This window comes from Giraffa tippelskirchi, chromosome 8, assembly GCF_054371585.1.
Source record: "Giraffa tippelskirchi isolate mGirTip1 chromosome 8, T2T-mGirTip1v1.2.pri, whole genome shotgun sequence".
NCBI classification, from domain to species: Eukaryota; Metazoa; Chordata; class Mammalia; order Artiodactyla; family Giraffidae; genus Giraffa; species Giraffa tippelskirchi.
In genome coordinates, this window is record NC_137282.1 from 109,633,899 (window position 1) to 109,645,819 (window position 11,921).

General features: G+C 33.8%; 1 protein-coding gene across 1 annotated transcript in view; it reads left to right on the forward strand.

The window, feature by feature from the left end:
* The window catches only part of FCHO2 (FCH and mu domain containing endocytic adaptor 2), a 121,728-nt gene that overhangs the window by 74,974 nt on the left and 34,833 nt on the right, over positions 1-11,921 (forward strand). The window contains exons 12-16 of the mRNA XM_081518548.1: positions 7,247-7,304; positions 7,586-7,761; positions 9,691-9,702; positions 10,036-10,060; positions 11,865-11,907. Coding sequence (XP_081374674.1) covers positions 7,247-7,304; positions 7,586-7,761; positions 9,691-9,702; positions 10,036-10,060; positions 11,865-11,907 — 314 coding nt within the window. The remainder of the gene's footprint in view (positions 1-7,246; positions 7,305-7,585; positions 7,762-9,690; positions 9,703-10,035; positions 10,061-11,864; positions 11,908-11,921) is intronic.

Below are 11,921 nucleotides of genomic sequence, written 5' to 3' on the forward strand. Positions count from 1 at the left end.
TTGTTGCATGTTTCAGCTTTAAGATAAGAAAACTATTGTTTGTTAATAAATTTATAGTGAAAATAAATTGACTTCTGATGAGCACTAGGCCAAAAATTATTGGTGTATGTGTGGAGTTGTAACATTTATGTTACCACTTGCCTGTTTTGATATCCTTAGTTTACTAATTAATGAAAAAGTCAGCAGATGTGTTTGGCATTTACTTTAGTGCTCATCATGCATTTTATTTCTGAATGATTTATAGCATTTATTTGATGACTGCAACATTGAATAAAATTTTTAATACTTTGTTTTATGTACACACTCCTATAAATAAAATATTTAAAATTTTCTTAGTTCAATGATACTTTTCTGTAATGATCAATATTTAACAGTTTTGAACTTTAACCAGTACTTATCTGGAATTAGAAAGGGGCTTTTAAAGAGGACATGAAATTCTACTGCCATGTAAGAAATGAATGATAAATTGACAGTATAGAAATGAAAATCATAAAATTAGAAAAAATACACCATAGAAGGATTTGAATCACTAAAGATATAGTTGGGCATAGTATATTTGCAAGATGTTTAACAAGGGGCTGATTATTTTCCTTTGCAAAATTTATTTTTATACAAGTAAGTTTAATAAAAGATAAGCAAATATCCCAGTAGGAAAAAGGCATTAGGATAAAAACAGTCAAGTTTCATAAGAATAAATAAAAGATTGTGATGAATAATCATAAGTAATGTTATGCAAAATAGTAGTCTTTTTCTGATGCTAATTAAAATGAAATTTCTGTATTCACCAATCATACTGGCAAAAGTTTTGATATACTTGTACTGTTGTTAGGACTGTAAACTGGTATAATCCGTCTTGTGCATAGTTTGGCAGTATCTCTTCAAATAAGAAATGTATATTCTTTTTGACTTTGCAGTCCTGCTGCTAGGGCTTTACTGTTATTGCTGTATTCACAGGCATTTTGTGTTTGTGCATGGTGTGTGTTGATATATATGTGTACACACACATAATATATATATTCTTCCTCAAGATATATGCTTATATAGATAGGAAGGGGGAAAAGGTAGATAAAGACATGTTTATTTCAACACTGTTAATATTAGCAAATAATTGGAAGCACTAAAGAAAGCATCAATTAAAATGATTGATTAAATAAATTATTAAACAGTCACTTGAAGTAATAGTCATGTTACAGAGCTAGGTGGCTCTGTGTCTGTTGATGTGGGAAGAACTATGTGGTCTTTAAAATAATTGCTTTTTAAAATATATACATGTGTATATGATATGTATTCTCTTTTTTAAAAACAATGAGTTACAAGACGTTGAATTGAGGTTACCTTTGAAGAGGATTACAGTAGTGATAGCAGAGAAAGGAGGCATTCATTTCTTGTTGTTTCCTTTTATTTATGGCCTATGATTGATTTAGGGCTTCCCTGGTGGCTCAGTCAGTAAAGAATCTGCCTGCAGTGCAGGGGACCTGGGTTTAATCCGTGGGTCAGGAAGATCCCCTGTAGAAGGAAATGACAACCCATTCCAGTATTCTTGCCTGGAAAACTCCATGGACAGATGAACCTGACGGGCTACAGTCCATGAGGTTGCAAGAGTCAAATATGACTTAGTGACTAAACCACCATGATTTATTTATGGCCTCAGTTCAGTTCAGTCGCTCAGTTGTGTCCGATTCTTTGTGACCCCATAGATTGCAGCATGCCAGGCCTCCCTGTGCATCACCAACTCATGGAGTTTACCCAAACTCATGTCCATTAAGTTGATGATGCCATCCAACCATCTCATCCTCTGTCGTCGCCTTTTCCTCCCACCTTCAATCTTTCCCAATATCAGGATCTTTTCAAATAAGTCAGCTCTTCGCATCAGGTGGCCAAAGTATTGGAGTTTCAGCTTCAACATCAGTCCTTCCAGTGAATATGCAGGACTGATTTCCTTTAGGGTGGACTGGTTGGATCTCCTTGCAGTCCAAGGGACTCTCAAGAGTCTTCTCCAACACTACAGTTCAAACGCATCAATTCTTCTGCGCTCAGCTTTCTTTATAGTCCAGCTCTCACATCCATACATGACATAGCCTTGACTAGACAGACCTTTGTTGGCAAAGTAATGTCTCTGCTTTTTAATATGCTGTCTAGGTTGGTCGTAACTTCCCTTCCAAGGAGTAAGTGTCTTTTAATTTCATGGCTGCAGTCACCATCTGCAGTGATTTTGGAGCCCAAAAAAATAAAGTCTGCCACTGTTTCCACTGTTTCTTCATCTATTTGCCATGAAGTGATGGGACTGGATGCCATGATCTTAGTTTTCTGAATGTTGAGCTTTAAACCAACTTTTTTGCTCTCCTCTTTCACTTTCATCAAGAAGCTCTTTAGTTCTTCTTCACTTTCTGCCATAAGGGTGGTGTCATCTACATATCTGAGGTTATTGATATTTCTCCCAGCAATTTTGATTCCAGCTTGTGCTTCATCCAGCCCAGTGTTTCTCATGATGTACTCTGCATATAAGTTAAATAAGCAGGGTGACAGTATACAGCCTTGACGTACTCCTTTTCCTATTTGGAACCAGTCTGTTGTTCCGTGTCCAGTTCTGTTGCTTCCTGACCTGCATACAAATTTGTCAAGAGGCAGTTATGGCCTAGTTGTCACCTTTTTGTTTATGGCTAGTGTTACTATAACTTAAACGTCAGTAGGCTACTTTCGTAGGAAAATATCCATCATTTTCTGTTCCTTTTTAAAAAGGTCTATGTATGTAATTTTAAAAAATTATTTTGAGATGTAGATATTTTGAAAGTTGATGAATGAAGTGTAAATTGCTCTCTTCTTTTAGTTTTAGCCAATTTCCCCTCCAGAGAAACTGAGAAATATACCATTGACTTGTGAGCTCTTATCCCAATATTTTAAAAAAATTACTACCCACCACTATCTGCAAAAACTGCCTTTAACATTGTTGACTAAAATTACCTGCTCATTTCTTTTTCTTGTACTGCTTTTGACTTAATACTTTGCTCTAGCAGTATGGGGCCCTAATACAGAAACCATGGATTGAATGGACAAAAGTGTAAACAGGTAATGTGTAAGTTTTTATTAATATCATGAATAGTTCTAGCATTGAAAACCCGGTACAGTAAAAATTACTGCTATTTTTTTTTCAACACATACCAAGAAAGCATTTTATTTTGAAATAATTGTCAATTTACAGATCATTACAAAGATAATACAGGGAAGTCTCATGTACCTTTCATCTTGCTTCTCCTGATGGTAGCATCTTGCAAAACTCTAGTACAGTAACATATATAACTAGAATATTGATACTAATACAGTCAAACAGAACATTACCATTAAACAAGGATCTTTTGTTTTTTCCCTCACCTATTTAACCCTGTCCCAATGCTCAGATCCCTGGAATTTACTGATCTGTTTATCACCTCTATAGTTTTACCTTTTCCAGAATGTCATATAAATGGGATCCTATACGATATAACTTTTTCAGACTGGAATCTTTTGCCCCAGGAATATTAAATATGCGTATAAGATTTATTCATATTGTTGCATGACTCAATAGTTCATCCTTTTTTTGGCACTGAAGAGTGTATCATTGTATAGATGTACCACAGTTTACTTATTTACCTATTGAAGGCTATTTTGCTTGCTGCTTCTTTTAAGTGATCATGAATAAAGCAACTTAATAACATTTGTGTGCAAGTTTTTGTGGGCAAATAGTTTTAATATCAAGTGGGTAAATACCTAAGAGTGTGATTGCTGGATTTCTTGGAGGGTCTTTCATCTTAATTGCCCTTTTTCTGTCACTTTTGTTCTGATACTACCCTCCCCCCCAACCACCTCTGGCAACTAGTAATCTTTTCTCCATTTCTGTAAACTTGTCATTTCAGTAATGTTATTTAAGTGGAATTGTACTGTATGTAACCTTTTCAGATTGACTTTTTTTCACTCAGCACCCTTTTCTGGAGATTATTCCAGATTGTTGCATGTATAAATAGTTCATTCCTTTTTATTGCTGAATAGTATTCCACAATGTAGGTATACCAAAGTCTGTTCACTTGTTGTGGGATATTTAGTTGTTTCCAATTTTTGACTATTAGAAATGCTACTTTGAACAGTTGTGTACAGGTCTTTGTGTACATAATGTTCTCTCTTGACACTGGTAATTTTCTTTCTGAAATCTATTTTATTAGTATCTAACAGTGAAATAGTCACTGTCATTTTTGTGTTTTAAATTAATATTTCCTGGTATATATATTTTTTCATTTTCCTTTCAACCTACCTATTTTTGTTTATTTGAAGTGAGTTTCTTATGGGTAGCATATGGGTCATGTTTTTTTAATTCATTCTGTCAATCTGTCTTTTGATATCTATGTGTATAATATATTAATATTTAATATAATTGTTGACATGTTGGAGTTTGTCTGCCAGTTAATTTTTTGTTTTCTATTTGTTCTTATCTGTCTTTGAATTTTGTTTTCTTTTTCCTACCTTTCTGTGGGTTATTTGAACCTTTTTTTTAGAATTTCACTTGGATTTATAGGTTTGTTTTTTTTTTTTAAGCATATCACTTTGTATATCATTTTAGATGGTTACTGTGGGCCACTCTCCAGTGCTTTCAGATAGTTGTTTTTGTTTATTTTGACCAGAGTTTATTAATGTAATCTGCAGGAGGTTGATTCAGTTTATTTGGTCTTATAGAAGACAGCTCTGTATTATTTTAAATTAGTACATTGTATAGTTTAGTGTATTATAAACAAATTTTAAAATAGTGTCAGTAGCAGATCCCAGATAGAACCTCTACGAGATTAAATATCTGCTATATTTCTAGGGTATCAAGAATACAAATAAAGTATTTTGAAAAATACTTTTATTCTGATTTTTAGTGAATCCATATTTGGCAAGGTTTCTTTAAAGTATTTAAAGTATTATTTGCACTCTAAGTATTATTTGCACATTAGCAAGCAACATACAGAACTCAAAGAAAGTGCTCTCCTTCTGGGGTCATAACTACATCACTTGTCATCTTTTTGTCGATGGAATCTGCTCTTTACCTTATATTAGATATTTCACTTCTAAACTTTAATCCAGACTGTTAACTCACTGCTAGCTACATTAGAATCTAACAGGCACAGCACAAGGTTTATATAGTTATAACTTGGAAGCTGTAACTGTGTCCTTGTGTTGTGCCTCTTAGATTAGCAATCCTTCATGTTTCTCTTCAACAAGTGATTGGAGGAAGAATGGGAAACTTGACCAGTAGAAATGATATTGGCTGTCCTGTGCATTCGTGCTCGGACGTGTCCAACTGTTCGGCCCCATGGACTGTAGCCCGCCAGGCTCCTCTGTCCATGGAATTTTCCAAGCAAGAATACTCATGTGGGTTGCCATTTCCTACTCCAGGGGATCTTCCCGACCCAGGGATTGAGCTTGTGTCTCCTGCATTGGCTGTCCAGTTACATACAACTGGTAAACCCTGGATTTTCTTGGCAGTCCTTTTTTCCTCCCCATTTTACAAAACTATTTATTTGGAAAGACAATCTAACCTCAGAAAAAATACAAGAATAAACTAGTACAAAGAACACTTGTATACCTTTAACTTTTTACTACATTTGCATACGTGCATTCAGATCCATTTGAGCATACATTTTATATTCTTTTGCCTAACTACAAAAGCATTTTTAGAGAAGTGACCCTTCTGTATCCCTTCTGCTTCATTGCCCTTCCTTCTTAGGAACCAGCTTTCTTTTATTTATCTTTTCAGTATTTTTTTTAATAAACATAAACATATCTATATGTTAAACTTTAAATTTCCCCATCTTTCTTACTTAAAAGGTAGTATACTATATATGTTCTCTTATACTTGGTTTTTTTCAGTTAGCAGTATTTCCTAGAAGTCTCTACATATCAGTTCATAAAAACTTTTCTCATCTTTTTTGTTTTTAAATAGCTGCATAGTACTTCATTTTGTGTATACACCTATAATTTATTCACCTATACTTGGACATGTTGTGCTTTCCAAAATTTTGAGTTACAAATAACCTTATTGCATATGTATTTTTAAATTCTTGGGGGCATATCTTCAGAATAAATTCCTAGAAAAGGAACTCTTAGGTAGAAGAATAAGCATGTAAATATTTTTGTTAGATACCGCTACTTTTGTCTCTGTAGGAATTGTACTATTTTGTATTTATACCAGCACAGTATAAAAGTACATTCCTTCACAGCTTTGCCAACAGAGTATATTTTCAAAGTTGAATTTTTATCCAGTCTCATGGGTAAAAGATGGTATTTTAGTATAGTTTAAATTTTCTTGGTAGTCTTTTATTTATTTGTTTTGTATTTTTGGTGTGTATTTCCATGTACGTAAGCTGTCAGTCCTCTGATTTTACCACCTCTCTTCCATGGATACACAGAATCCTGGCTTTTATTTCTTCATTTTGAAGATTTGGGTGAAACTCTGGTTATTTACAGAACTGCTGGCATGCCTACTGGGACACCTGTTCTCTTCCTCTCAGTGTTTATCCTGTTTGTTCTGTAGTGCTTTTCTCTTTGAGACATCTTAAGTATGGAGTGTCATTTGAAGCTAACTAAAAAGACATAATTTCCCATAGTGTTAATAATTTTGTTAATCTATTGGTATTTGATAAATTATAGTAAACTCCCTCAGTAATAGTTAAATTAAGGCTGTTTTGATAACCTTTATCAACTTCAAATGTCATCAAAGGTCCGTCTAGTCAAGGCTATGGTTTTTCCAGTAGTCATGTGTGGATGTGAGAGTTGGACTATAAAGAAAGCTGAGCGCAGAAGAATTGATGCTTTTGAACTGTGGTGTTGGAGAAGACTCTTGAGAGTCTCTTGGTCTGCAAGGAGATCCAACCAGTCCATCCTAAAGGAAATCAGTCCTGGATGTTCATTGGAAGGACTGATGCTGAAGCTGAAACTCCAATATTTTGGCCACCTAATGCGAAGAGCTGACTCGTTTGAAAAGACCCTGATGCTGGGAAAGATTGAAGGCAGGAGCAGAAGGGGACAACAGAGGATGAGATAGTTAGATGGCATCACCGACTCAACGAACATGAGTTTGGGTAAACTCCAGGAATTGGTGATGGACAGGGAGGCCTGGCATGCTGCAGTTCATGGGGTCGCAAAGAGTCAGACACGACTGAGCGACTGAACTGAACTGATAACCTTTAATGTTTTTGTAGTTGGAGCTATTGTTAAAGTTTTTTTCTTTTCCCTATAGAACATTCCTGATGTAGATGAAGAAGGCTATAGTATAAAACCAGAAGCAAATCAGAATGATATCCTTTTACCATCTGTGTATTCTTGTGGATTGTGTTGGCATATATAAGTAGACACTTATAACAAAATAACCTATTGTTTAATAAAGACTTTAATTTTTAATTAATTGTAATAAAATATGCCTCTGTGTTTTTTATTTGATACGTTATGAATAAGTAGTTAACATTTCTGGTAAAATCCACCTTACCTTTTAAAGTTTTTTGTTCCTTTTTATTGATGTGTGAAAAACTGGTTGTGCATTAAGATAATCTAAAAACTCAATTCTTTAACCAATACTTACATACCAAAGAGAACCATTTCTACTCATCTAGTGATTCTGATTCTGAAGATGAAGAACCAAAGAAGTATCGGATAGAAATCAAACCTGTGCATCCAAACAACTCACATCACACAATGGCTTCCTTGGATGAATTAAAAGTATCTATAGGAAATATAACACTCTCCCCAGCAGTATCTGTAAGTAAGAAAATAAGCAAGTTTCCACTCACTATATATAAGCCTTTGGTTTTTGTTTAGTAGCTCATGTACCTGCATCTGGATAGGTTTAGGACTAACGAAAATTAAAAATCACTTAGTGAAAGAAAGTGAAGTTGCTCAGTTGTGTCCGACTCTTTGTGACCCCATGGACTGTAGCCTACCAGGCTCCTCTGTCCATGGGATTTTCCAAGCAAGAGTGGGTTGCCATTCCCTTCTCCATGGGATCTTTCCGAGCCAGGGATCAAACCCGGGTCTCCCGCATTGCAGGCAGCTGCTTTACCCTCAAAATCACTTAGTAATAGTTAATTTAAGCATGTTGGATGAGGAAATAATTTATGATTTTTTCAGCTTTATTGAGTATACAGCTTATAATCTTTATACAGGCAAATGAGTTTGTGCGTTTGGCTTAGTTTTGCTTCCTTTTGAGTGTGTTTTAAGTGAAAACATGGAAAATCCACTATTTTTGCCATTGATTTATTTTATGAATACTACTGTATGTCTCAGGCAGAATTTTGTAAACTACAGTGTTAACCTTTTCCTCAACTGATGTTAAAGTCTTTCATCAATTTTTTGGTTTTTTTTTTTTTTTTTGGTGAGCTTTATTGTAAAAGGAAATCCATTAAAATGAATCTCATGATTAAATTGTATCTTCTTTTTTTTCCTGTCACTGTAATTGTTGTTTTCCATAATTTTCATACTGGAAAAGGCAAAGATAAGAATTCTTAGTTGATAGTGATTAATTCCCAATTCTGAGATACTAAACTTGATAGCTTTTGAGGCAGAAAATCAACATAATAGATCTTTCTAATGATGTCATACTTTTAATTCAGAAATGTTAAACTATGGGGAATAAAAGCATGTCTTAGAATGTCAAGTTAGTTTATCTGTACATACTTACTGTAGTTGATATTAAAGTTATTGTTCTTGATAATGGAGAATAAAAATTCTCACCATTTTGTATTATTATTTAATTGCAGATTTTAAATATTCTATATGTATTTGTTAGAAAAAGCATTTTTCTCTCAGTGTCATTACAGTTCAGTCATTCAGTCATGTCTGACTCTTTGCGACCCCATGGACTGCAGTAAGCCAGGCTTCCCTGTCGATCACCAACTCCTGGAGCTTGCTCAAACTCATGTCTGTTGAGTCAGTGATCCCATCCAACCATCTCATCCTCTGTTGTCCCCTTCTCCTCCCACCTTCAGTCATTCCCAGCTTCAGGATCTTTTCCAATGAGTCAGTTCTTTGCATCAGTTGGCCAAAATGTTGGAGTTTCAGCTTCAGCAATCAGTTCTTCCAAAGAATATTCAGGACTGATTTCCTTTACACTTTTAGAATTTGAGAACTGTTTTTTCCACCAAAAAGATATTTCTGAAGTGAGGTTTTATTCTACCATTGTTATTAATGCCAAGGTTAAATCATGGTGCATATATATATTTGAAGTAGGAAGTTGTAAAGCCATTAAAAAGTTTTATTGTGTAAGAGCATAACTAATTAAAAATGTATATATAAATAAATAAAAAGCCTAGAGGAAATAAAATATTAATCATCTTATCTTTGGGTAGGGAGATAATTGATGCTTTGTGCTCTTTTCTTTTTTTTAAAAGGAATGTATTGATTTCATACTCAGAAGATAAGTAATAATCAGAAAAGTTAATTGTTAATATCAGGTTTGAAAAGAGGATCTTGAGGGTATATTTTGTTGCCTAGTTTGCTTATCTAGCTTGTTGTTTTTTCCTCCAACAGTGTATATCTTTTAAGGTATATAAATTTCAGATAGGATTAAGAAGAGAATAGACAGATTATTAGAGCAGAGAAATATATTTCAAACTCTGAAATGAATACTGTGGTTTTCTTTTTCCTTTTTTTTAACACTATGTTTTTCTTTTTCTTTCCATGTGCTACTAGAGACACAGCCCAGTAAGTGCAAAATTTTATATTTTTATTTATTGACTTAAAAAATCATTGTATATTTAAACATTGATTTTTAAAATATTTGCTTTTAGATTAGCAAGTCATAGTATCTTGCTGTAGGTGCTAGTATTTTAAAACATTTCATTTTATTGAATTATTTAAAGGTACACATTATATTTTGACTATAAAACAAAAATTTTTTCTGTAATCTTTTTAGCTAAATACAGTTTATAATTGAGCAGATATACGGAAAACTTAAAAATTATGTTCCCAGTGTTAACTTATTACCACATTAAATTATTTGTTTGATGGCACTTAGTTTTTGCATTTCTATTTTAGGTGCAGATGAATCGGAATTCATCTAGTAAGTTTGACATTTAAATTGGTTATTTTAAGTCTATTAAAATTTATCAGAGAATTTGCTAAGCTTGTAGCCTAACATATGTAGCTGTAGAAATGGTCTTTGCTCATCATTAACCATAACAACAGACTAGAAGTATACCTGTTTTGCAACAGAAGACAATTTATGTGTATTATTTCTCTTAGTTTTAAGATGTGCTTTAAGCTTTAATACGTGGCTACTACATTTTTCATAAATCAGCAAAACCAAAGAGCAGCTTCTGATTAAGCTTATAAAACAGTTAAACTATCGTAAGTCTTCATGAAGCGAAGGTGCTTCTGAGTTGTAGCTTTAACTCAGAAGTCATATCACAATTGTAGTTTCTATTATAAAGTTTTTAGTATAGTAAATTATACTAAAAATGATTTGGGGATGGTAACACCATTTGCAGGATCATGTATTAAACATAACAGGAATCGAACCAGGGTCTCCTGTGTTGCAGGCAGATTCTTTACCAGCTGAGCTATCAGGGAAGCCCAAACATAACACAAGTTGTGGGAAAAACAGAGTTGAGCAGCCCACACCAAAGTCACGCAGTTCTGTGAACAGTGCCTAATAAAAAGCATGACATCAGTCGTCATTAAAAATTCTAGCACAGTTGAAAAGACCTATTAAATTAATAGTAAATACCAAACTAAAAGTAAGATTTCATTAATACTTTTAAAAAATAAGCGGTAAGTAGCTTGTTGATAGGGGATATGAGGAAAAAGAATATAAACTCAGTTTCAGCAACTGAGTTATGAAGATGAGGGCAAAGTACAAAAAGATAACACCACAGTAAACACTTTGAGGCAAAACAAATGGCTAAGGAGAGCCAAATGGGAGAATGTGATGTGAATGGGCATTATGTACACTGTGGTATTATTCCACATTTGTTGTTGTGCAGTCGCTAAGTAGTATCCAACTCTTTTTGTAACCCCATGGACCCACCAGATTCCTTTGTCCATGGGATTCTTGTCCAGGCAAGAATACTAGAGGGATTTGCCATTTCCTTCTCCAGGGGATCTTCCCAACCCAGGGATTGAACCTGTGTCTCCTGCATTGGCAAGTGGATTCTTTACCACTGAGTCACCAGGGAAGCCTGTTATTCCTCATAGTTTGCTATAATTACCCATGCTGATATATTTTGCATTCATCAGCTATTCTTGGTGATGCAAAACATTAAGGTGCAGTGAAAATTGCTTGTGTACCAACAGAACTTTTGCATTACTGATGCTGTTCCTCCACATACCAGTTGCTTATGAAATGATTCATGTTACAAATGCAGAAGGCAGCAAAATAGACTATCTCATAAAGAGAATGTTGCTCTAGGTTGTTATAAAAATTTTATTTTTCAAAATAAGGTGTTCTTCAAGAGTTAATATCTACTTTTGGTCAATCAAATAATCACTAATAATATCTTAGAGCTTGAAAACTGCTTTCATGATTCATCAGTTAAAATTCTTGAATAGTACATAAGCTTTTAAACAGGTTCTGATTTTTAGAGTTGCATCCCATATTTTTTTTATGAACAGCAGTTTAATGAATATGATGGTTTAGTTGACTCAAGTTATTTCTTATCGAAGATATTAGAAATAAAGGTTTAGCAGAAATTCAGCTCTTATTTTAATATTCTTAAGCATGGTAGAAAATTTGTTAAAGGTTTTCTTTGTGTGTGTGTGTGTGTGTGTGTTATTAATATCAATTTAAAAGTTGATCTATGTGTAGTAGTTCTCTTTACATTAAAATATTTTATTGGATTAATTTTTTCATAATATTTCGACTTTAGGTGAAGAGTTAACAAAATCAAAGCCATCTGCTACATCCAATGAGTAAGTTTTACTTT